This window comes from Haemorhous mexicanus, chromosome 22 (genome assembly GCF_027477595.1).
Source record: "Haemorhous mexicanus isolate bHaeMex1 chromosome 22, bHaeMex1.pri, whole genome shotgun sequence".
In the NCBI taxonomy this organism is placed as follows: Eukaryota; Metazoa; Chordata; class Aves; order Passeriformes; family Fringillidae; genus Haemorhous; species Haemorhous mexicanus.
The window spans coordinates 6,956,609-6,982,961 of NC_082362.1; the positions used below are offsets into that span (position 1 = coordinate 6,956,609).

The 26,353-nt window shown below is 61.1% G+C and overlaps 2 protein-coding genes across 5 annotated transcripts in view; one reads left to right on the forward strand and one right to left on the reverse strand.

Moving 5' to 3' along the window:
* The first annotated feature begins 515 nt into the window (after positions 1–515).
* HIC1 (HIC ZBTB transcriptional repressor 1) lies at positions 516–5,055 on the forward strand. The gene is made up of 2 exons (XM_059865844.1): positions 516–864; positions 1,561–5,055. The coding sequence occupies exons 1-2, from the start codon at positions 813–815 to the stop codon at positions 3,504–3,506; spliced, it is 1,998 nt and encodes a 665-aa protein (XP_059721827.1). The 5' UTR covers positions 516–812; the 3' UTR covers positions 3,507–5,055.
* Positions 5,056–5,336: 281 nt separating this feature from the next.
* The window catches only part of SMG6 (SMG6 nonsense mediated mRNA decay factor), a 106,303-nt gene continuing 85,286 nt past the window's right edge, over positions 5,337–26,353 (reverse strand). For 3 of the 4 annotated variants that reach the window (XM_059865842.1, XM_059865838.1, XM_059865840.1), the window contains 6 exons: positions 22,697–22,873; positions 19,603–19,752; positions 12,650–12,803; positions 9,263–9,474; positions 8,930–9,011; positions 5,337–7,402 (listed from right to left, as the gene is read on the reverse strand). In XM_059865842.1, coding sequence (XP_059721825.1) covers positions 7,272–7,402; positions 8,930–9,011; positions 9,263–9,474; positions 12,650–12,803; positions 19,603–19,752; positions 22,697–22,873 — 906 coding nt within the window. In that variant the 3' untranslated portion in view covers positions 5,337–7,271. The remainder of the gene's footprint in view (positions 7,403–8,929; positions 9,012–9,262; positions 9,475–12,649; positions 12,804–19,602; positions 19,753–22,696; positions 22,874–26,353) is intronic. The other variant, XM_059865839.1, reaches the window with a different exon arrangement.

Consider the following 26,353-nt stretch of genomic DNA (forward strand, 5'->3'; position numbering starts at 1 on the left):
TCACCTCCACTCATCGGAAACGACGTTCCACCCTCCGCCCCCCAGAACGCTACCACCTGCTCCAGCCTTCCCAACCGATGGGTGCCCCCCGCTCTGCGTATCAGCACCCATCCCTCGGGCGGGGCGGCAGGCGAAACCCCTCTGCGCTATCGCTCCCCAGCCCCGTCCGCCCCGTCGGGTCCCACCTGCGCGGGGAGGAGCCGCCTCCGGTAACGGGCGGGGTGGAGCGCACCGGGAGCCGCTAGATGGCGCCCTACGAGCGGTACCGACGGGGGGGACACATCGCCCTTTGCCCGGGGACACCCCGGGTCCCCCCCTCTTCGGGGCTCCCGGCCCCACCAGGGCTGTCCCCGGGCAAAGAGCGATGTCCTAAGGATCGAGACCCCCGAGGGGGCGGTCGGGGCGCGGCAGGAGAAGACCGGGAGGAGGGAAAAACCGGGCTGGGAGGAGGAGGAGGAGACCGGGATGGGGAGGGAGGGGTGTGTAAAGGGGGGGGCCCGGCTTGTCGGTGCCCCGCCCGGGGATGGGAGGAGGAAAACCTCCCGCCGTCCCTTTAACAGCCAGCGGCGCTGCTCGGAGTTCAGGCCGGGGTCAGGGGGAGTTCGCAGCCCGGGTTTCACCTCCGAGCTGGCGGCGTCGGGAACCCCGAGGAACTGCTGCTGCTTCTTCCACAACCACCTCCTCCTCCTCTTCCTCCTCCTCCCGTTCCGTAGGACCGGCCGGGAGCGCGGGGTATGGAGGAAGAGAAGCAGCAGAGGAAGAGGAGGGTGGAGGGGAGCAGCAACCGGCGGCGGCCCCCCCGGGGCTGAGCCATGAGAGTTCACCGAGACCTCAGCTGGTTGGCGGAGGCCACCGGACGCCCAGGTAAAAGGAGGGGGGGAACACCCCGGAATGCGGGGAAATCAGCCGAAAAAGCAGCTCCGCGGGCTCTTGGCTTCACGCACCTGGGCGGGGGGCACCGGCACCGGGACGGAGGCGGGGAGGGGAGGTCCCGCTCCCCCCCCACACCCCCAACCGTCCCCCCGCTCACCTCGAGGGGGGGAGAGGAAACGGGGGCGGGGGGCGCCCGGGGGGTCCGGCCGGCCGCCTCCCGGGACCGGGGCGCATAAGAAGCGGGGAGGCGCGGCGGGGAGCGGGACAGCGGCGGGGCGCGGGGATCGGCGGGCGGGTGGTGGCGGGCACCGGCTCGGGGTGTCCCCCCCTGCTCTCCCGCGGCAGGTGGGCGCGGGGTCGCGGGATCCCACGGCTGGCGGGGCCGGGGCGCGGCACTGGCGGCGGCGGCGGGTGATGTCACTTTCTCCAAAAGCCTCCGGGGGTTTTCGCCCCCCTCCCGCCCCCCCGACCCGCCGAGAAACAAGCCCCCATATAAGCGGTGGCACCGGCCGGGCGGCCGCGCAGAGCGGCCGGGACGCAGCGGTGCGTGGGGCTGAGACCCGCCCCCCCCACGCCGCCCACCCCACGCGTGGGTGAAGCCCCGGACGCGCACGTCGAGCCCCCCGCGCGTTGCGGCGGGCACTCGGGGCCGGGCACGGCGCTGACGGGGCGGCCGGTGTGTTGCAGGGCGGCGGGCGAGGAGCGGGATGCTGGACGCCATGGAGGTGCCGAGCCACTCGCGGCAGCTGCTGCTGCAGCTGAACACGCAGCGCACCAAGGGCTTCCTGTGCGACGTGATCATCGTGGTGCAGAACGCGCTTTTCCGTGCGCACAAGAACATCCTGGCCGCCAGCAGCGCCTACCTCAAGTCGCTGGTGGTCCACGACAACCTGCTCAACCTGGACCATGAGATGGTGAGCCCCGGCATCTTCCGCCTCATCCTCGACTTCATCTACACCGGCCGCCTGGCCGAGTGCGAGCCGGGCAGCGAGCAGAGCCTGGGTGCTGTGCTGGCTGCCGCCAGCTACCTCCAGATCCCCGGCTTGGTGGCCCTTTGCAAGAAGAAGCTGAAGCGCAGCGGCAAGTACTGCCACCTGCGCGGGGGCTACGCACCCTACAAGCTGGGCCGCGGGCTGCGGGCCGCCACGCCGGTCATCCAGGCTTGCTACTCGGGGACGCCTCGGCCCGTGGACCTGCCTCCCGTGGAGCCGGCGGCGCCTCTCAACACGCAGTGCGGGGAGCTGTACGCCTCGGCCGCCCAGGGCGCCCCGCTGCACCCCCACGGGCTGTGCCCGCCCGAGCGCCACTGCTCGCCGCCCTGCGGCCTCGACCTCTCCAAGAAGAGCCCCACCGGCCCCTCCGCCCAGCTCCTGCCCACCGACCGCCTGCTGCCCAGCGAGCCCCGCGAGCCCTCGCTGCCCCCACGGCACGACAGCCCCCCCGTCAGCGCCGGCCTCCTGGGCAGCCACGCCGCTGCCTACAAGGACTCCCCGCCGGGCGGTGAGCCGGGGGGGCACCCCCACGCCCCCGACCCCTTCCGCAGCACGCCGCCCTGCGCCGAGCCCCCGCTGCCCCGCGCGGACGGGCGAGAGCTGATGTACCGCTGGATGAAGCACGAGCCCCTGGGCCCCTACCTGGACGAGGGGGAGGCGGAGAAGGAGCTGGAGCGGGAGGAGAAGGCCGAATCGCCGCCTGCGGCACCGCAGCCCCGCTACCCCAGCGTGGAGAGCAACGACCTGGAGCCTGACAACAGCACGAGCGAGGAGACAGGCAGCAGCGAGGGCCCCTCGCCCGGCGACGCGCTGGACCGCTACTGCAACCACCTGGGCTACGAGCCGGAGAGCCTGGGCGACAACCTGTACGTCTGCATCCCCTGTGGCAAGGGCTTTCCCAGCTCCGAGCAGCTGAACGCCCACGTGGAGGCCCACAACGAAGAGGAGCTCTATCACAAGGCGGCGGCCGAGCAGGCCGTCCCCTTCCTGGACAAAGGTGGCCCGGGGCTGGGTGACATCTTGCGGCCTTACCGCTGCTCCTCCTGCGACAAGTCCTACAAGGACCCGGCCACGCTGCGGCAGCACGAGAAGACGCACTGGCTGACGCGCCCCTACCCCTGCACCATCTGCGGCAAGAAGTTCACGCAGCGCGGCACCATGACCCGCCACATGCGCAGCCACCTCGGCCTGAAGCCCTTCGCCTGCGACGCCTGCGGGATGCGCTTCACCCGCCAGTACCGCCTGACCGAGCACATGCGCATCCACTCGGGCGAGAAGCCCTACGAGTGCCAGGTGTGCGGCGGGAAGTTCGCCCAGCAGCGCAACCTCATCAGCCACATGAAGATGCACGCGGCCGGCCCCGACGGCAAAGCCAAGCTGGACTTCCCCGACAGCGTCTATGCCATGGCCCGGCTCACCGCCGACCAGCTGGGGCTCAAGCAGGAGAAGGCGGCCGAGCTGCTGTCCCACACCTCGCACTTCCTCAGCGACCCCAAGGCCATGGAGAGCCTCTACCCCCTGGCCAAGTTCACGGCTGAGCACCTGGGGCTGAGCCAGGACAAGGCTGCCGAGGTGCTGGCTCAGGCTCCACACCTCCACACCGAGGCCGCCCGGACCATAGAGCGATACTCGCCCCCCTAGCATCGGCCTGGCCGGGGGGCTGGGGGGGCCGCTGGGCTCCCCTCGCTGCCCCGTGTAGAGCTGGGGGAGGCGAGAGGTGATGGGTGCTCGTCCCCAGGCCTTGCCGACGGTCCCGGAGAACTCGCTCGTAGCGAAGGTCCCATGAGAGCTGCTCCGGGATGGATGGACGGCGTGTCCCTCGGCCAGCGCCCCGGCTTGCCCGGGAGAAGCCGATAAATCAGGGACTGACCCCGCGGCACCTCCGCCCTTCGCCGTGGGGGGTGCCGGGACCCCGGCACCGGGCGGCAGCGACGCACAAGCTGTGAGGCCGGGCTGCGCCCCGAGGCTTTGGAGGACATGAGCCCGCTCCTTACCTCAGGGCTGCCCCCGGGCGAGGGGACGCCCTCGGCAGCCCCCGCGTCGCTCCGGCCCCGCGGTGGGACCCGCCGGCGCTCGGCTTTGCCGCGACGGGACCCGGACTGTGCCTCCCCGACCGCCGCGGGCCGTGAGTAGTTCGTCCGTCGCGGCCGGAGCGACGCCTCCGTGCTGAGCGGGAGCGGCCAGCGCTGGGCTGGGGGTGTGAGCCCGAGCACCTCCGGGCCTCGCCGGGGGCTCGGGGACGGACTGACGGAGGGGGACGGTGCGGTCTGAGCAGCAGGCGCGGGACGGGGGAGCGGCGGTCACGTCCATGCTGGGGAGGCCGGGGAATCGCGATGCTCCTCGCCCCGAAGCAAGCACTGACCTCCCGTCCCCAGCGCAGGGGCTCAGCCGGCTGCTCCCCGTGTTTCTGGGAGGTGGGGCAGGGCCTGTCCCAGACTGAGCCCCTGGGCCCTGCCTCGCCATCAGGGATGCCCGGGGCACCCGGGCCAGCACCGGGACCCGGCGGATTCGTCCTCGGGCGGCCACACTCGCCTTGATTATTTTTTATTTTTTTATTTTTTGCCAAAGACGCCCGTCTCCAGCGCGGCCGGGCCGGGCCGGGGGGTCCATGACAAAGACAAAGCGGTCTCTGGTTTGTCAGCTACAGGAGGTGGGCAGGGGCTGCGGGAGGGGGCCGTGGGGCAGAGCCCGGGAGGTGCATGTGACCTGGGGCCGAGTCCCCCCCGGGCACCTTCTGCCACCACCGCAGCCCCTCTCCCACCTTCTGCTCGGTGTGGGCCAAGTCCCCCCAGCCTGGACCCCCCCGGCCCGTGCCCTGACCCCTCCGTTGGGGCTAATGTGAAGCTTCTCCCCCCTCCTGAGCCCCCTCCTCTCCTTTGCACACGAGGCTCCGGGCGGCCGCCAGCAGCGACTGCCCCCGGCCTCGCAGCCACTGTGCCTTAGCCTGAGCTGGCCGCTCCTGCCCAGCCGCCCCCGAGCCTCCCGGGGTGTCCCGGTCCCCCAGGGCCGGCAGTGTCCCCCGGAGCTGCTGTGGGGTGACTGGCGGTGGTGGCAGCACCCAAAGCACAGCTGGCAGCGCCCAGCGGGGCCCCGGCCCCCCCTGTATCACGTCCAATTTGTACACGGGCTTCTCGCCCTTTTTTTTTTCTATAGTCGAAACGGAATGAGCAATAAAGTGACATTAACACGCGTGGCCTCGCGTTCTTCTCTGGGGAGGGGCCTGGCTGGTGCAGGGCTGAAGCTGAGCATGGCTGGGAGTGACCCTGGGGGTGCAGAGTGGCAGGGAGGGGACCCAAGTGGCTTTGTTGTGCATCTGGTTAGCCCAGACCCCTTCACCTGGGGGGCAGCAGCACACGCAGGTGGGACAGAGCCGTTGTCATCCTTACAATGTCCCACTGCTGCCCCTCCCTGGTGTCCCCCACCCCAACCTCAGCAGCAACTCCTGGGCAGACAACAAATGACACACCACGCTGCACGGACACATGTTTAATACTAAAAATTATTAAAACCAACTTAACATCCCGAACACGGGCGCTGCCCCAAGACAAGAGCTCCCAGCAGCCTGGCAGAGATGGCCCCAGGTGCTAAAGCTCTTCTCGCTGTTGTGCCACCTGGTCTGGTGGCACCAAAACTGTCCCATGGCTGAGCCTGTGACACATCTGGCAGAGCTGCAGGGCCCTCCAGGCTGGTGGTACCTTGGAAAGGGCCTCGGAAAGCAGCGCCGTAAGAAAACAAACATTGAAACACACCCGGCGTGGAGGAGAAGGCAAAGTCTCTGCAAAGCTGGCAGCCAGCACAGCTGTGGGCAAGGAACTGGGGTGTGGGTGCTGTGCCAATGGCTCCGTGTGCCCCACAGCAGCTGTGGGCACCCCAAAGTCTCTGTGCCCACTGCCCCGGGCCGGGCACTGCTCTGGCACAGGTTATCCAGCACAGCCGCGTGTCCATCGCGCTGCCGAGGCTCTGACCCTGCTGCTGGCCCTGCCCGTGGGGCTGGTGGCTGGCACAGGGGTGGCTGGCACGGGGGTGGCTGGCACAGGGGTGGCTGAGCTTCCTGATGCAGACTCTGGGTCTGAGCCACCCACACAGGAAAGGAAAACGCTGGGCTCTGTCCTGCTGCTTCCTCTGCCACCTCTGACACGTCCCTCCCACGGCTGCGGCGCCCCAGCGGGGACCAGGGGTGGCCTTGGGGCTGCTCCCACCCTGGCTCATGGGACTGGGACTTGACAGATCTCCAGGGGCTCTGGTTCAGGGGTTAATGCTCCCTCTTAGCTTCTGTATCTGGTGCGTCACTGGGGATGGGACACTTGGTGATGGGACAACGTGGGGTCTGGAAGGCTTAGTAGCACCCCAACCCCAACTCCAAGTGCAAAATGACCCAGGGACGAGGCAATGGCTCCATCCATGGACCCTCTCAGCTAGGCAAATAATGGGGCTGAGCATTTCTGTGGTTCTTTCTGACTTTGCAGCCATAGGCAGAAGCCAGATCCCACATGGAAGAGGGGCCTGTGGCAATGTGAGGACAAACAGTACCCCTGGGACAGCCGGTCCTGGGGTCCTTGGCGTATTTTGTTAGCCTCACACTGAGTCCTAGGTCAAAAGCGTGCCTAAAAGGTAGCAGGATAGGACTAAGGGGTTTAGGGGAGAAGGGAAGGGGCAAGTAACAGCTGGGGTGGGCAGGGGATCAGGACAAAGCATCTGTGGGGGTGTTCAAAGCCTCCCCCAGCAAAGCAGGCAGGGCACACACCTGAAAACTAACCTACACCGAAAAAATGAAACTCAACAAGCAAACCCTGCACCACAGAGAGGACAAAGCCCTCTGCAAGCAGCACTCCTGCATGGGGCAGCACACGGTGGGGAAGGGGATGGGGACCTGGGGCTGTCTGGCCATGCAGGACAAATAGGCTGGGGCAGGGGGAAACCTGCCCTTGAAATCCATGGCCTCTCCAAGGGGTACAGGCTGGACTAAACAATCCCAAAGTCTGTGCCGGCGTGTCCCCAATCTCTGCCCTACGCAGCCTACAAACCCAAAGAGCCACCAAGGCGTGACTCGAGCTCTCTGCACCCAAGCAAACCAAGCAAAAGGCTGGTGATCCAGCACAGGGCTCACCCAAAGCTTCCCTCGCCAGCGGGGCTCTCCAGCTCCTCGCTGGCACTGCCCAAAGGCTGGCGGGCCCCTCAAGGGCCCAGCCTCCACGTGAACCATCCACAGCAATGACCTTCCCAGCTGGTCTGCCCTCGGGGGGCCCTTCTCAGCACGGCCATTCTGGGGTGGGTTGAAGACGTGGCGTTTATTGTTCGTGGTGGGCTGGCGGCGGTGGCGGCGCGGCGAGGCGGCCGCTGGAGCCGGGCTCCCGCCGTCAGGGGCTGCGTGACTCGCTCAGGGGCCCTGGGCCCCGCTTGGCCTCCTCAGCCCTCCTGAGCCCACTTGAGGAAGGTGGGGATGTCCCGCACCGGCACGTTGCGGGTCAGCGCTTTGACTCGCAGGTTCCGGTCGTCCGTCAGCAAAACCACTTCCCTGAGCAAACGGATGGGATCGTCTGCAACGAGACACACACGGAGCACAGTGAAGCTCTGACCTGCCCCGGGCCTTCCACTCATCCCATGGTGTGCTCCCCTACCCTCCCTGCTCCCGGCTCTCAGCTCCCTGCTCTTTGCCAAGCTTCCTGGTGGGCCTCGGACACTGCCCTGCATCCCCAAGGCCATCTGCTCCCCTCTCAGTGCTGCCCAGGGGGGATTTGTGACCACTGCCCACTGCCCACAGGGGTGGTGGACTGGCCACAGGCTGGGAAGAGGAGGTCCCTGCCTGACCCAGGCCAGGAAGACGGCCTGCGACCCTGGCTCCAGCAGGAAGCTGGTGCTATTATTCTGTTGATCTCATTATAAGATCTAAAGCCACCCCTTATTTTTTGTGGAGCTTTTTTGGAGTCGCCACTGACACCGAGGCGTTTCTGGCTGGGGCTCAGACAGACACTGGGAGCTGATGCCTGAGAAAGAACCGAAGGGATCTTGCCCCCAGATGGATGAGCTGCCCTGCACGCAACGCGCCGGGCTGGGATGTGGGAGCCACGCTTACGTGTGTGCGAGGCAGGGGAAGCATATGGGGTATGTGTAAGCAGCTGGGTCCTGTGACCAGAGTACTGTTCCTATGAGCACAGGAAACACAGTGCCTCCGAGCCAGGACGGGAATGGAAAAAACAGAGTTTATGGGAGCCCAACATGGGCCCAGATTGGCTGCGCAGGGAGCAGCAGGACGAGGGGAAGGGGAGGGTGGCCAGGAACGCGGGCTATGGCCACGGTGCTGGGGCTGGGGATGGTGGGCAAGCACCTGGCTGGAATTGGGAAGGGAATTGGGGGCTCAGTGGGAAGGCAGGCCAGGGATTGAGAGTTGCCTCAAGTGGGAGCGGGAGGTTTTGCGCGGACGCTTTAAGAAATGTGTAACAATAAACATCCTCTGCCCCGCGCTGGTGACGCTCCTCCTTGTTACAAACCAGAGGCTGTCAGCTTGTCAGGCCCCATTCCCCATAATCCACATGATTTCAAAATTCAGCATCATTTGCACATAAACATTTGGTGACGGTTTCTCTGTGAATCTGACAAGTTAAGCTGCTAAGAATTCGTGCTGACAAATGCGGGTTGATTTCTTGGGCAGCTGCTGATGTGATTCCCATCCCTGCCGCCCTGGCAACAGCCTGGAGGCTGTCTGGTCCCAGCACACATGGCTGATGCCAACCAGGAATGCAGAGGAAAAAGAGTCCTGGACAGAAGGCATCGGGGGTCATGGGGAGGAGGCATTTTCTGGCCCTTTGTCACCACAAAAAATGGATCTGTGGATGTTTATGGTGTGTTTGTCACAGGCCGGGGCATCCCCAAGGTGCCATGAGGTGACATTTGGCAATGAGGTGGGAGGGCCACAGCCTGGGGCTGACCGGAGGCAGGAGGTGGCACCTTGGTGTTGAAAGAGGCAAAATGCAGGAGGGAACAGATCCAAGGGCCATGAAAGAGAAATGGGAGGAGTCTCTGGAATGCCACAGAGAAGGGACAAAGAGGATGTGAGGATATCCCACCTTTGTTGGAGGGCATGAAATCCTTGGCCTTGTCATTGCAATAGTGGAGGCAGCAGGACAGAATCAGGTCGTCATTGTTTCCCTGGAAAAGAAAGGGCAAGGTTACCCTTGGCAGGGAAAACTTTGCACCCCCACCACCCTGACTTTGCACCGCCTCGAGACACCCCAACACAGCTCAGGGAGAGCAGGGCTGCCCCAGGCTGAGACACAAGGGCCTGCTCAGCCACCTGCAAACTGGGGGCACAGAGCCACCCCCTGCCAGAGCTCACAGACCTCAGGGTCCCTGGTTTTCCCAGAGGAGGTGATGGCAAAGAGCTCCTCGATGCCCCTTACCTGCTGGCCAGTGGTGTCCTCACTGCGGAAGGAGATGGACTCCAGCTCGTTGCCTCGGCTGGTCAGAGCCCTCAAACAGTTGTCCCTGCTCTCAAATCTCTCCTCCAGGAACTCGATGGACTTCCTGGCTCTCTCCTGCACTTGGCGGGCATAGCCTGCAGCCCGGTGCTCCATCTCTGGGCCCTTGGCCAGGCCATCCAGCTCGTTTATCACTTCAAACAGGAAGAGGAGGTACAGTTACTATGGGACAAGGTGCTCCCGTGACCTGCTGCTGGAGCACGCAAGTTGCCAAGGCCTCAGGGCCGGGGCACTGGGAGCTGGCTCAGGAAATCTGGGTTCAGCTGCTGCAGTGTCCCTGTGCTCCTGGACTTGGCTGCAGGTCTGGAAAAGCTTTGCTGCCTTCCACCTCCGTGGGTCACCTGGCTCGGCCCCGAGAGCACAGGCACCTCACCCCCGCAGCGTAACTGGAGAGGGCAACTGGCTCTGCCCTGCCAAACACTGGGGAGCATCACTGTGCCCCCCAGCCCACCCTGCTGCACCATGCCAACAGCACGTCCGTGCCCGGGGGTGTCAGGAAACCCTGAACTCCTGCATCCTGCTCCTCTATCTCTGAATACAGCGATGGCCCGTGGCACTGTGCCTCCTGCCCGTGTGGCACTGCCTGCCTCTGACTGCAGGGCTGCACATGGGAACAGGAAGCAGGCAGTTCCCACCCTGGCACTATTTCCCACACAAATCCCAGGCCTGTTTTCCCACTTGAAGCCACCACCCCGTGCTCCTGGCAGGGAACACACTCCTTTCAACACCTCACCCATCTGGCTTTGCGCATCTGTCCTGCCTCGAGACGAGCTTGGAATCCAGGTGGATTCCCAGCCTGTTCACCTTGACTGGAACCTCCTGTACTGCTGCCAAGTGGTTGGGAACTCCAGCTGCTCCATCCTGACGAGCCCAAAGGACCCCAGAGCTCCAGGAGGGACCAACCCTTGGGTGCTGGGGCTGCGTGTGCGAGCGACAACGTTCATGAGCACATCTGGACACACCCTTGTATGCCTGGCCTCTCAGCTGGCAGAAGGGCTGGGCACACAAATGTGCATCCAGATGTGCAAACAAGTGTCCCCTGGCTGTGCTGGTGTGCAGGGCTGCGTGTGCAGGGAGCTGGCGTGCACGTGTGTGCGACGGAGCCTCCGTGCACTCTGTGTGTGTGTGTGTGTGTGTGTGTGTGTGTGTGTTTGAGCCATGGCTTCATTTCTGAAGATTGTTTCCGAGCTTGGAGCCAAGTCCTGAGTTCAAGTGGGAACTATGCATTCCTTGGGGGGTTCGGGGAGAGAGCTCGGGGTCTGAGGCCTCTCCCCAGTGCTGTGAATCACTGCCCGGGGAGCCTGCGTGATCGCTCTGTTCCATGGTGAGACTGGCACTCACTGTCTGGGTATTCCAATTAAATCTGCGTGGAGCTGCTTTGCTCTTCCCTGGCTGGAGACTCTTCTTGCTACCGACCTGATGCTGCCATTTCCACACAATGCACGGCTGGGCCCGGGGTGGGGGGAGCCGTGCAAGAACGGAACATCAAACAGGAAAAGCTGGTATTCCCTCCCGAAATCCGCCTTCCTGCTTCCAAGCTAAACAGGCTTCAAAGGGGAGGCTTGTTTGTGCTTCTGCACCAGGCCTGGCTTCTCCATGGCGGGGTCAGGCTCAAGGAGCACGGAGCAGGTTAAAGAGCAAGAGAAACAAACCCAACGAGAAGCCAAGCGCTTAACCCCTTGCTGCATCCCCGGGAAGAGCAGGGAGCAGTGCCGGGGGAAGGGCACTGGGCCTCTCTCCAGTCTGCCCATGGGACAAGGCCTCTGTCCCCAGCAGTCACAGGCCCAGGGGATGGCTTCCTCCTGCCCATACTGATGGCTGTCCTGGGGGATGAGGGGGAACGTGACCAACCTGTGCATGGAGAGGGAATTGCTGGCTTTGGGGTGCTTCTGGGGGGCTTGTGGCAGCAGTGGGAGATGAGTTACATGGTCCCCATATGACGAGGCAGCAGGACAGGAGGGCACTAAAGTGCTCAATCGTGCCTGTGGCAGCACAGCCCAGGCTTCTTTTGCAGGTTGAGGGCAGCAGTATCTTGGATAGGGGGAGGACCAGAGTTTTCAGCTCTCCTGCTGCCCCTGGCTGGGGTTTGATGGAGAAGCCTCCCAGCAACCACTGGAGTGCACCAGGAGGCAAAGCCATGGCTCCAGGGCAGGTCCCGGCTCTCCCAGGTGTTAACATGCCCCACAGCCCCCAGGGCTTCCCAGGCTCTGCTGGTGTTGCTGACTGCCTTCCCTTGGCTTCTGCAGTGCCAAGCCATGGAGGAACTTGGCAGCTCCTGTGCTGAGCTGGGCAGGCATCCAGCCCTGCTCTCCCCACCCAGGGGTGCCAGCCCCAAGAATCCCTCCTGAGCTGGGCTGCTCAGCCTGAGGGAAAGGGCAGCAGCTGGATGTTGGCTCTGGAACAGGCAGAGCTGTCTGCTGGACACCAGGAGTTGAGAAGAAACCCCCAAAATGTCTCAGAGGGCAGCACCCCCGCATGCCACGGGGTGCACCTGTGCCACCTCACTGCCTGACACCCACAGAACCCAGCTGGTCCCCGGCCTCCAGGGGCTGTGGATGGGATGTGGGCTCTGTAATGCTCAGCCCCACTCCTGCCCCAGCCTCTCCTGCTGTCCCTGGGGATCCTGTGAGTGCCAGGCTGGCAGCGGGACGTGCCAGGCGCCGCAGTGGCACTGGCAGGAGGGGCGGCACCTCCAGCCCGGAGCGTGATCAAACAACCAGAGCAAAGGCACGGGCCCAGGGCTCCGCCACCCCGGGAGACCACCCAGCAGCACAGCCGTTATCTGCCAGGGTGAGTGTTTACCAATAACGGGAACCAGCTTGCTGTTTTACTGCGAGCTTTATAAGGAGAAAAAGAAGGGCTGGGCTTGAGCAGCTCCGAGACGCTGGGACACAGGCCGGCCATTTGCTCAGCCTGCCTAAGCCCCAGCTCAGCTGGGATAAGCTATCTGCTCTGATTGTTTAACAATTCCTCCTCCTTGCTCCCTTCGAAATTCCCTCCAAATCCTGCTTAACACCCATCTGCTTTCTGCCAGCCCCTGGTACCCCCAAATGCAGCACCGGGAGAAGTTTGCTGAGTGCTGTGGGCAGAAGGCTGGCAGGGAGGGAGCAGGGTGACAGGGGCTGAAGGAATGCCAACAACGACTGGGATGAGACAGGGCAGGATGAAGTCCAGTCCCACGGCACAAGCTGACCAGCTCCAGACCACACAGGCACTGAGGGCACGTGGGGCACGGAGAGAGGGAGCCAGCCTGGAAGGACCACACCAGGGGAGAGGGGGAGCCCCCACCACAGCACTGGCCCTACTCACCAATCAGGGGCACCACCAGGATGAACTTCCTGCACTCCAGCAGAGTGACCAAACTGCCGAGGTGGTCGATGAAACCATTGGTGTCGGGGACCAGAAAGACAGGTCTGATCTCCAGCTCCATCTGCCTCATTTGGCTCTGGTCTTTCAGCACGGCCTGGAGGAGAAGGAAGGACACATGGTGAGTAAGGAGGATGTCAGTCCTATGATCCATGGACCCTGAGAGCAGAAGATAAGCCTGGCTGGCACGTACAGATCCATGGGAAGGGGACTGGGAGGAGGCTCCATCCATCCCACCTGCACACCCCAAACATCAGCTCTTGCAGGTCCAAAGTACACATGTGAGCAGGATGGCAAAAGCCTCCAAGAAAACATCCTCCTAGAAAAACAGCCCTGTCCAGGCTTTGGGAGAACTGGCACTGGCCTTGAAAACGGAGGTATTTTGGGAATTGTCCTATTTGTGGGACTGGCAGCTGCCAGGATCATCTGCACTGGTGCCAAGGGGGAGGGAGGACAGGGTTCTGGGGCTTCACATGGAAACAGGTCAAGGTGACAAGAGACAAAACAAACCAGTTTGGGATGCGTAAGTCTTGCCAACAGCCTCCTAACACAGGGACCTCAAGCAGGCAGCCAGAGGTCTGTGGGGCAGGAATCCTTGGCTGACTATCTCCTTCACTGTCCTACCACCTCCTGCACATGCCTTGCCTTTTCTGACCTCATCCAGCTGGGAAGCCAGGTGGGTTCCAGCCCTGAAAACTCACAGCACTGTCCTTGGTCGAGCCCTTCACACCCACAGAGACCAGAGGTGCTCACACTCACAGGGGGAGGGTCTGCTGGGGCTTGCTGGCCGTGCTCTGGGCTGCACCTGGATCTCTGGCCCAAGTCAGCTGCCAAAACGGGACCCCAGAGCTCACGTATGACTTTCGAGGCTCTAGAAGGACTTGGGCTCTTCAGTAAGCCACAGGCTTAAAAAACTCAGGATGCTATTCTAGTGCTTCCTCTGCTTAAAAATAGCTTCCCTGGACTCGCTGATGTTTGTTGCCTCTAATAGGAACCGGTCACCCATGGAGCACAGCAGAGCTGCTGTGGAACACATTCACCATGCAAACCCTTCTGAGACCAGGCTTGGACCCACCAGATGTGCCCTGGGCACACATGGTGACCACCAACCCTGTCCTGCCCAATGGTATGGGGAGCTCCCCCTGCCCACAGCGAGGATCCCAACCCTCCCTCAGTCATGCCAAACCCTCGGAGGCGCACTGGAACAAGGAGTTGCATGGGCCAGCAGTGGCCATGGAAAGAAGTGGTTTTTAATTCATTTCCAAGTGTTGTCATCTGGCTTTAAATCAAGGCAGCTTGATGCTGCCACCTCCCACAAGTGTCTCCAGGCAAGGCAGCAAGCAGAACCTCACCACGTGCCTCCCACCCTCCTTCTGGCAGTGCTGGTCCTGGGGATGTGACACCCACAAGCCCTTAGGGGAGGCAGGCAGAGCAGGGGGCATGTCGGGTCCTGTCTGCTGCACGCCAGCAGGAGGACATGCCATCCCCATCACACAGAGGACACACCAGTGTCCCCAGGCTGCAGCTCTGTACCAGCCATGTGCTAGATGCCATCCCTGCCTGTGCTCTGCCTTGGCACTCAGGCACTCACTGGTGGTACAGGAACTGCTACAATCAGGGACAACCTGGAACCAACCCCAGCATGGAGCTGCTGCTGCCCCCTCACCACAAAGGAGAACAGCAACTGGGGTGTCTCCACAGGGTTTTGGGGTGTGGGAGGAGCTGCTTGTCCCTGGGAGGCACTGGAGCCTGCTCCAGCTGTCTTGGGGAGATAGAGAAGAGCCCCAGCTACCAATGCAGAGACTCAGAGAGTGGCAAGTCCCTTGTGGGGCTGCCGTAGAGGTCAATGGCCCTGAAGTTGCAGGAAGTGGGGGTGAAACCACGCAGTCCCCACTGAACAGTGACAGTCCTACGTGAACAAGAGCTGGTGGCAGGAGGGGACCCCCACCTGCACCCCAATATGGTTCCTGAGCCTGTGACTCAGCCCAGCCCATGCAGGTGACCTCAGCAGTGTCAGCAGGACCTGCAGACCCGCTCACCTACCCTTGGGGCCGGGGGTGGCGGCGGGGAGGGCAGTACCCTCGTGTGTGGCATTTGCCCTGGCGGGCCGTACCCGGCCGATTCCTGGCAGCCTCCAGCAACGCCTGTGCCGGCCGTCACGTCCCATTCCGCTCTCCGGGCCGCCCGGTGAGAGAAGGACACAGGATGCGCCGGGAGTGAAAGAGCGAGGTCGGCGGGGAGCGTGCCAAGTCCCCGCGCACAGCTCCGGGCCGCTCGGGGAGCCAGAGGGAAACTCGCCTTTGCAGAGTTCAGAGGCCGGCAGCGAGATTTATTTTTGTTTGTGTGAGTAAAAGGCTGCAGAAGCCTCCGGCCAAGGGGTTTGGGGGAGAGAGGAGTGGCCTGTGATTCATGCGGACGCTGGCTGGCTCCACGCCAGAGATGAAAGGGAGCCCATGTGCAGCAGAACCGAGGAGGCCAGTTCTGCCTTAACCCTTCTGCCGGTCAGTGGGGCACGGTCCCGCGGGGAGGAAGGGGGGCATGCGGGTGTGGATCGGGATGTCCATGTTTGGGACTCAGCTTCTGTGCTTTTAGGGCTGCCAGAAGCGAGCTGCTGGTCCCACGGTGCCTCAGTGTCCCTAAAACAAGGAGAGGGTGATGGTGGCCTGTGTGTCCTGCTGGGAGGTGGGGTTTGGAAACCAGGGTGGATGGAACAGCAGAGGTGCAGCCTCGCCCTGGCCCAAGTGTTTTGGGACAGCCACATTTTAGCTTTGGCTTATTTGGGTTAAACAAATAGGCTCGGCTTGGCTCAACTCAGTGGCAGGGTGACCCCACAGTGCTGGACGTGGTAGTGGAGCTCTGAGACCAGGGGCTCCTTGCCCTCTCCTGGGATGCCAGCTCCACTCCCCTCGCCACCTGCACCCGCACGCTGCGGTGTCAGCGCTGCTGCCACCCGCAGCCCCCTCCCCATCCCTCTGTCCGGCCACGGGGGCTTCTCCCGGGAGCTGGGCCGGAGCCGGAGGTGGCTCCCCCGGCTGCCCCAGCTGGTGGCAGCACTGAGATCAGACACTCCTGCACACGCAGTCCCAAATTCCCAGCTCATCCATCAGCTGGGATCACCTGGGGAATTCCCCGGAAGCCGATGCCCGGGTGAGGGCTCCCAGCGGGGGCAGGGGACGGGTCCCCCAAAAGCCAAGACTTTGTGCAGAGCGACAGAGGGGGCGAACTGAGCGTCTCCACCACCGGCACAGAAAAGTAGAAGGCTCCACGTGGACCCTAGAGCTCCGCACCCGGACCCCAGAACTCCTCTGCCCGCGGTGCCAGGATGGCAGAGAGGCCGATGAGACAAGCGACGGGTCACACGGGGTCACGCCGCTCAGCCGGGACGGAAGGGCCAGCACCATCCTGCCACCACCTCTGTCCCGCCACCACCCTCTCCCCAACCGCGGCCAAAGCCGGCGCCGCTGCCCCTTCCAACCCCGCGCTCTCCGCGGGGATCGGATTTTCCAGGGCCGAGAACAATGCCTCCTCCAAGCCTCTCTGCTCCAGGGCTTCCTCCTCCCAAGGCTCGTCCCCAGCGTCTTCCTCGGGAGTAAACGTGCCCCGTGCCTGGTAGCACACCGGGGCCGCCGCCGTGGCGGAGCCGCCGTGGGTGGGTGTGCGCCTTCCGCAGGCAGCAGGCACCCGCTCCAGGCAGGTGCTGTGCGTGTGCGCCCGCGGCATTGTTCCTGCGGGGAGGGAGAGCGTGAATGGGACACGGCTAAATTTAGCCACTTACTCACACTACCGCCACAAAGGAGCGGCTGCATCTTAAGGGGGCGGCCGTTCCGTGGGCTCAGAAGGGACAGGAGAGAGGCTATTTTGGGAAGACATGTCATAATTGGCCGCCCCGGTTGAGCTGCTTCTGTAATGCTGAGCAAAACAATAGCAGCATCCAGAGGAAGAGCCTGTTATGTTTCAGGTGGGATGTTTTCAACCGGTCAGGAAACTCGACCGCTCCCAGCGCGCAGCGGCGGCACAAAGGACAGGGGACGCTGAACAGCATGGACCAAGGGCTGGCCAAGCAGCAGGACATGCTGTGGCTTGGGGACAGCCCTGTCTGAGAGAGCTGCCTGCCCCAGCAGAGTTGCTGGCATCTCTTCTTGTCCACCTGCCTGCATGGTCTCCCCTCCCTCTAAACACCTGAGATGTGCCTGGTTTTTCACCTTGTGCTGATGCATCCCTGCTGTCAGCAGCTGTCACCAGCTCTGTCCCAGTGTGGGAATGTGGTGAGGGCAGTGGCAGGCTGGCAGTGGAATCAGGGAGCTGCTTTGCATCTAGAGCTGACCAGGGACACAAGAAACCTGACCCTGCTCTGGTCTATCTTTCCTCTCAGAGCAATGGTTTTGGGGGTCTGTGCTTGTGTAGGGGAATGGAGCTGAGCTGAGTTCCACCTAAAGCTGGTGCTGGCTGAGGGCACCCCATTTGCCATTTATCCTGCCTGAATCTGTGCTTCCCCAGCAGCTCAAGCCACAGTCCTGCAGATAGCCAGGACAAGGACAGAGGCCTAAGGAGAGCAGTGAAGCTCAAATCCCCCTCAAGGTGTCAATCAGCAGCACAGCTGGGCTGCCAGAGACTGGGGAGCAGGGCAAAGGCAGGAAAACCTGCAGGGGAGAAGGCAGTGACTTGATCCATGAGAAGTAGAACTCTGCAAGTCCCAGGAGAGGCCATGACACCTCGCTCTCCTTGGGCACAGAAATAAACCACACAGCCAAGAGATGAAGGCTTTGCACCCTGGGGGACTGCACACACCGTCACAGATTCCACAGGAGGCAGCCACAGCACCTGGACCTGAGTCCCCACTGCTGTGTGGGGAGCTGAGTCTTGTGTGCTGAGCCAGGAGTCACATCTGCTGGACTCGGATGGAGCTGTGGCTTGTCCCCAGAAAAATGAAAGGGTGACTTGGAGAGCAGCTGACATTCCCTAGGTGGGCAGTGAATGAGAGGCTGTAACAGGGAAAGGAAAAGGTCCCCATCTCCAATGAAACACTAAATCTGTCGGGAAGAGCGGAAAAGTCAAGGATCACAGGTTAAGAGGGAAAGTGGAGGGGGTGGATGCTGATCTGGCTCCAACCTGGCCTCCCCCGGCAGCATTTTCCACCCGAGCTCCTCTGCTGCTCCAGCTGCGTGGTCAGTACCCGGGCAGGGAGAGCACTGGGGCAAGCACACATGTTCTGCTCCAGGCCATTCCCAGCCAGCTACGGCCTGGATGACTGTACTGAAGCCCCAAGGACTTCTCCTCCACCCCGCGCCTTCAGACTCCAAGTGCACCTCAGCTCTCAGCTGTGCAGCCCCTGAAGCTGCCCACACCCTCATTTTGACCTCTCTCTGCCTGCGAGCATCAGCCCCAGCACGGCTGAGGAGGAAGGGAGGAGCAGGCCGGGGGGAGCAAGCTCCTGACAGCATCAGGCAGCCCCCACTGTCCCTGCAGAATGGGCAGCGGCCATCCCGGGGGGCCCCGGCGCAGCTGCGGCGCTGCCCTCCCCGAACATGTGCAGTTCCTGTTTGCTGTGTCTGTGCAAGGCACTGGGAAGTGGGGAATTTACTTACACCTCCCGCTTAACAACCATGGGAGGCTGGAAGGCTTCAGGCCGCTTTAATTTACAGCCCATCTCTCCAATCTCTCACTCGTTTTGGTTGCTGCTTTCTTCCTCCTTGACCCAGGTACCTGCCAACAATAATGGACTCGCTTGTGGGGGCGGCCCCTCCCTCCCTCCCAGCTCACAAACTTCTACCTTCGCCTTGATATGGATTGCTCCGAATTCAAATGAAAAAAAAAAAAAAAAGGAAAAAAAAAGAGAAAAAAGGCGAAATCTGCAAAGGTTGGGGTGGGTTTGGAAAAGCGAAGCGCAGTGGTTCTGGGCCCGGCGCCAGTAGCCCGAGGGTACACATGTGCAGGCTCTCCCAGTAGGGCCTTCAGCAGCCCTGTTTTACAACCACCTCGGCACACACTGCAGAGTTCACGCATATGGCCAGACAGATGTGTCTGGCTTACGTTCAAGGCTGGAAAATGAAGAATTATGGAAGTGAAGGGCCCTGGGCATTAGAGAGGGCGGAGGTGAGGGGGAGGGGAGCCAGGGAGAATTTTTCCTCTGCTGAGAAATCCTCATCTGGGCCGTGAGGCTGGAGGAAGAGGGGTTGCGAGCGAGGAGGCAGCCAACAGCCATCTATGCATGTGAGACTGCTCTTAAAGCAACAGGGTGCATCTGCTCCCAGTTCAACCAGTTTACTTCACCAGCTCCCACTGGGAAACACGCTCTCATCAGGCCAGGGCCAGGCCAGGATCACCTGCATCCCGTCTGTTTGTCCCCATAACGATGGCAACTGGCAACGTTCTGGCTGCTGCAGCCTTTCACAGACTATTTTTCCACCACTGGCTCCTGCATGAACTCTGCCGTTCACGTCCCACCCTCTCCCTTGTCTGCCTGTGCCCCGTTGCACAGGAAGGCTGATTTCTCACCAAATCTGGCTGTCACGGAGCCTCTGCCCTGGGTGGGGGCACAGCTCGCTGCCTGGCACACACTGCACTGCAGCCAGCAGCCAAAGCACTGCCCTGCCACTCCTGGGTGTGCTGGCAGCTCATAGGGAAGCTGTGTCTGGCTTCAAGTGGGTCCCCAAAACATTCATTTCAAGTTCTGTGAGGGCAGAAACCCTCATTTCTTACCCAGGGTGATGACAGCAAGCCAGATTTGGACCTTCCAAAGGGCCAAAGCTGTTTGCTGCTGAGTTTCACACAGGCAGCACATGGCATTACACCCAGGAAGGTTAAGGTGCCACAGGACATCCCAAGAGGCCTTTGCAGCATGGTAGGAAAACAGCTGTGCACCACTGGCACAGCAAGGTGGGACCAGCCCATCCTACCTGAATCTTGTCTTGACGGCGCTGCTGCTCAGCGACTTTCCTGGCCAGTGCTTGCTTTTTGGCTCTGAGCTCCTTGATGTCCATTTCTCCTCCACTGCCTTCAGTCTCAGAGTCATCTTCAAAGGCCTCAATCCTCACATCATCCTCCTTCTTCCAGGAAATGCAGAAAGAGAGAAAAGAACAGGAGGGCAGTCACTGTAAGAGGTGCTGGTGGCAGGGATCATTCTCGTCCTGCTCTTCCTTTTCCAGCAGACAAATCCCTGTCAGGCAGTGCATCACCCCTTGCTGATGGGTGACTGACTATTTCTAAACATCCAAAAGAAGCCAAATAAATAGTAAACCTTCAGGAAATGACAAGGTGAGACAGGAGATAATGGGCAGGAAAGGCAGCGACCAGGCTGGGCAGGGGCAGCCCAGCTTTATGCTCTGTTCTAAAATCACACCCTCTTCCTCACCTTGGGAAACTCTTCCCACAGCCTTGGGTGAGTCACTGATGTTTTATTGCCTCCAGTTCTGTGAAATCATGGTATTTCCCTGTCTCTCTGCTTTGCCTGGCAGCTCAGGCTGCACATCCCTGTTCAGGCTTCTTCCAACCTCCCTGCACCAGGGCAGTACAAGGCTGCTCTAACACTGCTGCCTCATCCCACAGGGCACACGGGCTGCTCATCCTGACAGGAACCTCAGATCCATCCACTAACTCAGGTGCCCTTCTCCATTCTGACCTCTGAGTAGGCCAGCGAGATTCCTGCACCCACCGCACAACTTCCAGCTGGTCTGGAACAGATGTTGCAGAAGGAGATGTTCAAAATCTTGGTTTTAAAGCTCCACATGATGAAGCATCCACTGTGTCTCAAGGTCACTCATTTTAACAGTTAATGACTTCCTCTGTTAACATTTCCACCCTCCTTCTAGTCAGCCTTTGCCATGCTCCTGCTGTCCAGGAACCTTGTCTCTGCTGAATTCAAGGGTCCCTGGTTCTCCAACCTCCTGCCCACACCAGCACATCTGGATCATACTGCATCTTCTTCCTCTCCTAGAGACCCTTCCCCAGTTCTGCAGACTATTCCCAGAATGCCTGCACTGCCTGAACTGGAGACCCCAGAAGGAGCCATGCTGTTCCTACCTTAGGTGGAGGCCACACTGGCCTTTCCCCACGTACCCAAATCTCTGGGATACAGGAGGGTGGGAGATGGTGGCTGGTGTCTAACTGGCCATCACTCAACAACCATCTTCTGCCCAAGCTCTGCTGCTCTCCCCAGTCATTCCACACCCAAATGGGAGCCCACAAGTGCCTGTTCCTCAATATGTGTCCCACATGTGCTGCCCAGGAGCCCAACTCTCCACTGCTGCCTGCAGACCCCTCACCTCATGCAGCCAGCCTCGCTCCCCAGTGACCACGGGTGGCCATGCCACTACCCATCCTCCCTTCTCTGCACAAAATCCAAGGGTTGTGATGGGGCTGGGTAGAATTTCCAGATGGCATCTGGCCAGAAAAACCTGCTCTGAGCCCCTGGAGGGCTGCAGGAGCCAGGTCCTGCACAGAGGGATAAGAGCAGGGCTCCACTCCCTGCCCTGTGCAGGCTGCCATGACACGTGTCAGCAGAAGGGACTCGTGGTCTTAATTTAGAACAACCCCAGTGCTGCACAGTCGTGCACTCAATCATTTCACCCAGGCCACAGAACCACCTTCTCTTCTCTCCCTGTGACCTTTTAGCCATGGGAACGAGGAAGATGGGAGCCCTCAGGCTCACTTCCCTCTGCTGGGACAGCCTGGACCACAGGGGATGGGGGGATGCTGCCAGAGGGAGAGTGTCACACCAGGGCCTCAGGGACAAGCCTCTGTCTGATGCAGATCTGCTGGGGGGGTCAGGACCTGCTTGCCCCACAGTGCTGGTCGTCACTCTGGTGAGCTGCAAGCTGCCTTGAGATCAGAGCCCAAGAGGGAAGCTCCAGGGTTGCACAACGAGCTCATGGAGAGATTCCCACAGCTGAGCAGAGACTGTGGGGACAGGGCAGGAGGGAGCTATCCTGGTACTGTGCTTGCTCACAGCAGGAACTGGAGGGACTAAGCCAACACAAGAAGCCTTCTGAAGAACAGGACCATCCCTGTCATGACACTGGGAAGAACACAAACACCCCCCCACATCCCACATGCCAGCTTGAAAACCTCCAGCACCTTCTCCAGAATAGGACAAAGATTCAGGTCTCCCACCTCACAGAGACAACTCTTGCCTGGGGATTTGCTGTCTCCTGCTCAGATGGGACAAGGAGGGTGCTGAGTACAGCACTGCTCTGGGCTTCTCTGAGCTTTCTGACTTTCAGTTCCCATGGGACAGAGAGGAGGTGCTGTCCCTGCTCAGGGTGACATCCCTGTGGCTCTGAGTGCCTGGCCCCAGCACAGGGAGGGGAGCCAGAGTGAGCCTGGGCAGCACCAGGCCACCCAGCCTCCCGTTCCCAACGCCTCTGCTCCTCTCTCCTGTTTCCCTGGCCTTTCCAACTGCAAGATTAAACAGAAGAAAGGAGTCAACCTGCAGAGCAGCTGGCAGGGCCCTTAAACACACACACGGAGCCTGGAGTGAAGCAAGGCCTACAGGAACAAGCAAGGGCAGAAAAACAAGAGTTGAATTCCTTAATCACATCAGGATGTGAGAGGCAGGGGAGGGACGGGGCGCCAATGTCAGCTCTTCCTGTACGTGTGCTGGAGGCTGGAGCTCAGGCCTCTGCTCAACGAGCTCCACGGCTATAAACTTGATCCTGAAGCTGAACCCTGACACCCCCTCGCCCACCTCCTCTCCCGGGGCCGTGGTGCTGCACGTTATTAAAGCTGCCCCCACCCTGGGTATGAAAAAAGCAGCATCTGGAACTCATAGCAGCGCGCGAGATAGAGGCGGGCGGGCCGGGCTGGCAGGAAAGGGCACGAGCGAAGCACACTCAGGAGACAAGGGCTGTGCACCATTTGCCCCCCCTGCCTCCCCCCATAAAATGCACACGCAGCTAGGCCAGCTATAAATAGCGGGAGCTGCAGGGCAGGCAGAGGCTGGGCCCCACAGGGGTGATTCTTCCTTCACCGAGGCGCGCTCTTCCCGCACGGTACCTGATCTTCCAGTTGTTTTCCCTCTTGGCTTCCCATTTCCTTTCCCATGGCGTCTGGGACGGGTGCCACTGACACATATTTTCCACCCTTGAATGCCAGCAAAGGCTCTTCTTGTCCACAAAGGGCTTCCAGGAAATACTTCAGAACTGTGACCCTCTTGCAGTCGGCTGCAATAACCTACGGGGTGAGGACGAGGGGGTTGGGGAGAGGGAAAGGAAAACAAAGTCAGTGCAAAGGGGAGCAGATGAGTAACAACCAGGGGGAAATGTTGGGGATAGAAGGCCCAGTGGGATGCAGGCAGCACCACAGGGATGTGAGCGGTGCCCCTCTTCTAAACACGGCTGGAAGGGGTTTGCCTTGCTTCGTAGCCCCCCAGGGAAAAGGAGGCAGGCAAAGTCAGGACATTCAGCACCGATCCTGTCCTGCCTCCTCTGAGCACTCCAGGGCTGCAGGACTCCCAGGGCACAGCCAGCCCCCCGCCCAGCCCCAGCACATGGGGGAAAATCCTGCTGAACCATGAGAGATCAATGATGTGGCCTATCCCTCTGCTTCCTTTTAGCTTCGTTGCTGGATTTCCTCCCTAAAAGCTGGGGAGGGATGCAGGTGTGAGAGTGAGAGGGTGGGGGCATTTGTGAAAACCTGAGCCCCATCTCACCTCCAGCCCGACCCCGTCCCACAGGCCCATCTCACAGACCAACTGGGGAGCCCTGCTGGGGAGGCTGGGACGGATCTGGCCTGAAGGAAACTCAATAGCTTGGGTAATTATCCAATTTATGAGGCTCTCAAATGGAGTTTCCAGAGCACGGGAGCCCGGTGCCTCCACAGCCCTGTCCCACGCGGCACAGCCTCAGCCGGCACCTCTGCCACGCCTGGCCTTGGCTCAGCCCTTGTCCCCTTGCAGCAGGGCTCTGCACCTGCACAGCTCTCCCCTGGTGCTTCCTGCTGACTGGTGTCACCCCCAGGGAGCTGCAGATTTATAGGGAGAAAGTCAGCAAAGGAGATTAAAAGTGCTACACGCTACGGACACAAAGTCCGTGCTGACGCCTGAGTTTCCCCTGCCCCCAAACCACCCTGGGATTGCTGTGCTCATAGACCAAAGCAGTCTCAGAGACCTCCATCCCAAAAGGGTCTCTGCAGGCTGCCAGGACTGGGATTCTGAAGCTGGGGAGAGGGCCAGGTGCCTCACAGCCAGGGACACACACCATGTGATGCCAGGCCTGGTGCTGGTGTGGAGGACATCAGCTTGTCCCCGATGGGGCCGTGCCTCGGTGAGCCAGGGCCGGCAGTGGCACTGGCCCCGCTGCACCAGGCTGCCGTGAGAGGAAACTTCTGCTCTTCCACAGCACTGCCAGTTTCCTCTCTGAGGCTAATTTTAACCAGTGTGTCTCTGCCGTGCGTGTCAAAAACCTGACCCTCCTCTGACCTCCAACCTTCCACCTCAGCTACTGCCGGAGCAAGGCACCCTGGTGCACCCGCATCTGGGGCTGCCTCTGCTGGTAGGTGTCCCCCTGAAATCCTCCTGTCCTCCTGGACCTGCATGGCAGGAGAAGCCCTGTCCTCCCCACAGAGGCAGCTGCTGCTGCAGGGAGGTGATGTGAGCAGGGTGATCACAGGAATTAGTATTTTGAGGACCAACAGATTCTGCAGCTATAAAATGTGTCCTATGGTGCCAAGGTGAGCAAAGGACGAGGTGACACCAGCTCAGCAGCTCCAGGAGCTGTTGGGGACCCTCTTTCCCAGGACAGCCTTTTACTGCTTGTGACATCCAGCCAGGAGCAATCCCTGCAAGTGTCACCACAGGAACATTCCCAACCTCCTGGCCCTCCTTTAGGAATGACTGTGTGCAGGGGAAAGTCCAAAGGAAAGAGAACATGAGCGAAGTGGGAATGGCTGTCATGGGAAACATCCCTCCTGAGAGCTCTGAGCTGCAGCTGAGGGAAGTGGTGGAAACCTCACCATTGGCTTCACCCCCAGCTCCATGGGCTAATGCCACGGAGACTCACATGGCCTAACTTCTGCCCAGGGATTTTCCAGTCTGGGTATCTGCAGTTCTGTTGTGCCCAGGCTGCTGGGCAAGCAGAGTGCCCACCACCACCAGCCACGTGCCAGAGGATGCCAGGATGTGGCCAAGAACAGCAGGAGTGGGGAAGGGGATGCAGGGGATGCCTGTATAGGTGGGGAAGAGATGGGTGCCCCATCCTGACCCCATTCCTGAGGGATTTCTCAAGACACCTCCAGAAATAAAAGTGACATCCATGAGGTTTTCAGGAGGGGCTGAGTGCTGGCACAGCTGCAGTGCAGCCACTGCTCCACAAAGGCTTAAATCTGAGCCTCTTGGATCAGGAATGATTGGGCAAAAGGCAGAAGAGCTCTCTTCACTCTTGGCTGGGGCTGGGGACAAGGGCAGGTGGGATCACTCCTTCCTCCCCTAAAGAAGAAACCAGTAGGAAACACCAGATTTCCTGCCAAGCCAGCACAGCACACACTTAAATCCAGCTCATCTGCTGGGGGGAAAAGAGCCCAACCAAAAGGCCCATGACATAATGCCACAGCAACTCGTCTCATGAACACATTTTTCCAGCCCACATGAATGAAAAACAGGGAAGGAGCAAATGCTCTGCACATCCCCGTCACGTGCAGCCCTGCCCGGGGAGGACGCGGCAGAGCCCCGGGCTGCCGGCAGCCAGGCTGGGAAAGAAGTGACCCGTGACTGGCACCCAGGGCTCTCTGGAACGGCGGACAGGGACCTTGCGTGCCGCCGAGCAACCCGCCTGGGGCAGAAACTTCCTGTTTCAGGGTGGAAATGTGAGTGGCAGCGCCGGGATAACCACGACGGTGCTCCTGGCGCACGTGGCAATGCCAGCGGGGCGTGGCAGGGACACCAGGAGCTGTGCCCGACCTTCCCGAAGGAATGGCAGTGTGAAATGACACGGTGGGGATGTTTCTGGTGATGTGGCAGCACACACCTCAGCCCCAGAGGGGAATAGAGCCCTTCCCCCTCTGTGCAGTGTGACAGCAGGAACCGAAAGCCTGGCTCCGAGTCACTGCTGGGTATGAAAATAGGCCTGACACGAACGCAGCCGCTCTCAAAGGAAAACCGAAAACGAGAATTGCTGAAGTGGTCTGGTGCCCCCGTCCGTGACCCGGGCTCAGTTCCCCAGAGCCACCCCAGAGCCCCTCGCCACCACGGTGCCTCTTGGGGACACGTGGCTGCGGGCCAGGCGTGGGACTGAGGCGGCTTCGGCTGCAGCAGCCCTGATTGCCATCAGGGCTGGAGGGGAGACGTTCCCAATCTCCTGCTCCATCAGACAGGCTCACCACCAGCTCCAGAACCAGCCACCCACTGGGGGCTGGCGGCTGCTTGGCCACGCTGCCGAGGCTCATTAGCCAACTGCTAATTCATGGGTCACACATTAACATACTGATCATTGAGTAAGACACAGCGGGACACACATTAACACACACTAACTGCCTGTTGAGACCCACAGGGCTGCAGCATTAACTGTACCAGCTGTTGTGTTTTCAAAGCCACTCTGCAGTGCCAGTGCCACCAGAACCTCACGAGTGTCACCTCCAGCCAGCAGTCAGTGAGGTTCCCACTCAAACCAGGCCTTCCCAGATCTAATGAAGCCGATCCCCTCTATGGTCTCAGCTACA

Excerpts from the sequence above, each read along its gene's own strand:
- HIC1 (XM_059865844.1), top strand. The coding sequence starts at position 813 with ATGAGAGTTCACCGAGACCTCAGCTGGTTGGCGGAGGCCACCGGACGC. Across the intron at positions 865-1,560 it reads GGAGGCCACCGGACGCCCAG|GGCGGCGGGCGAGGAGCGGG; the intron begins GTAAAAGGAGGG and ends GGTGTGTTGCAG.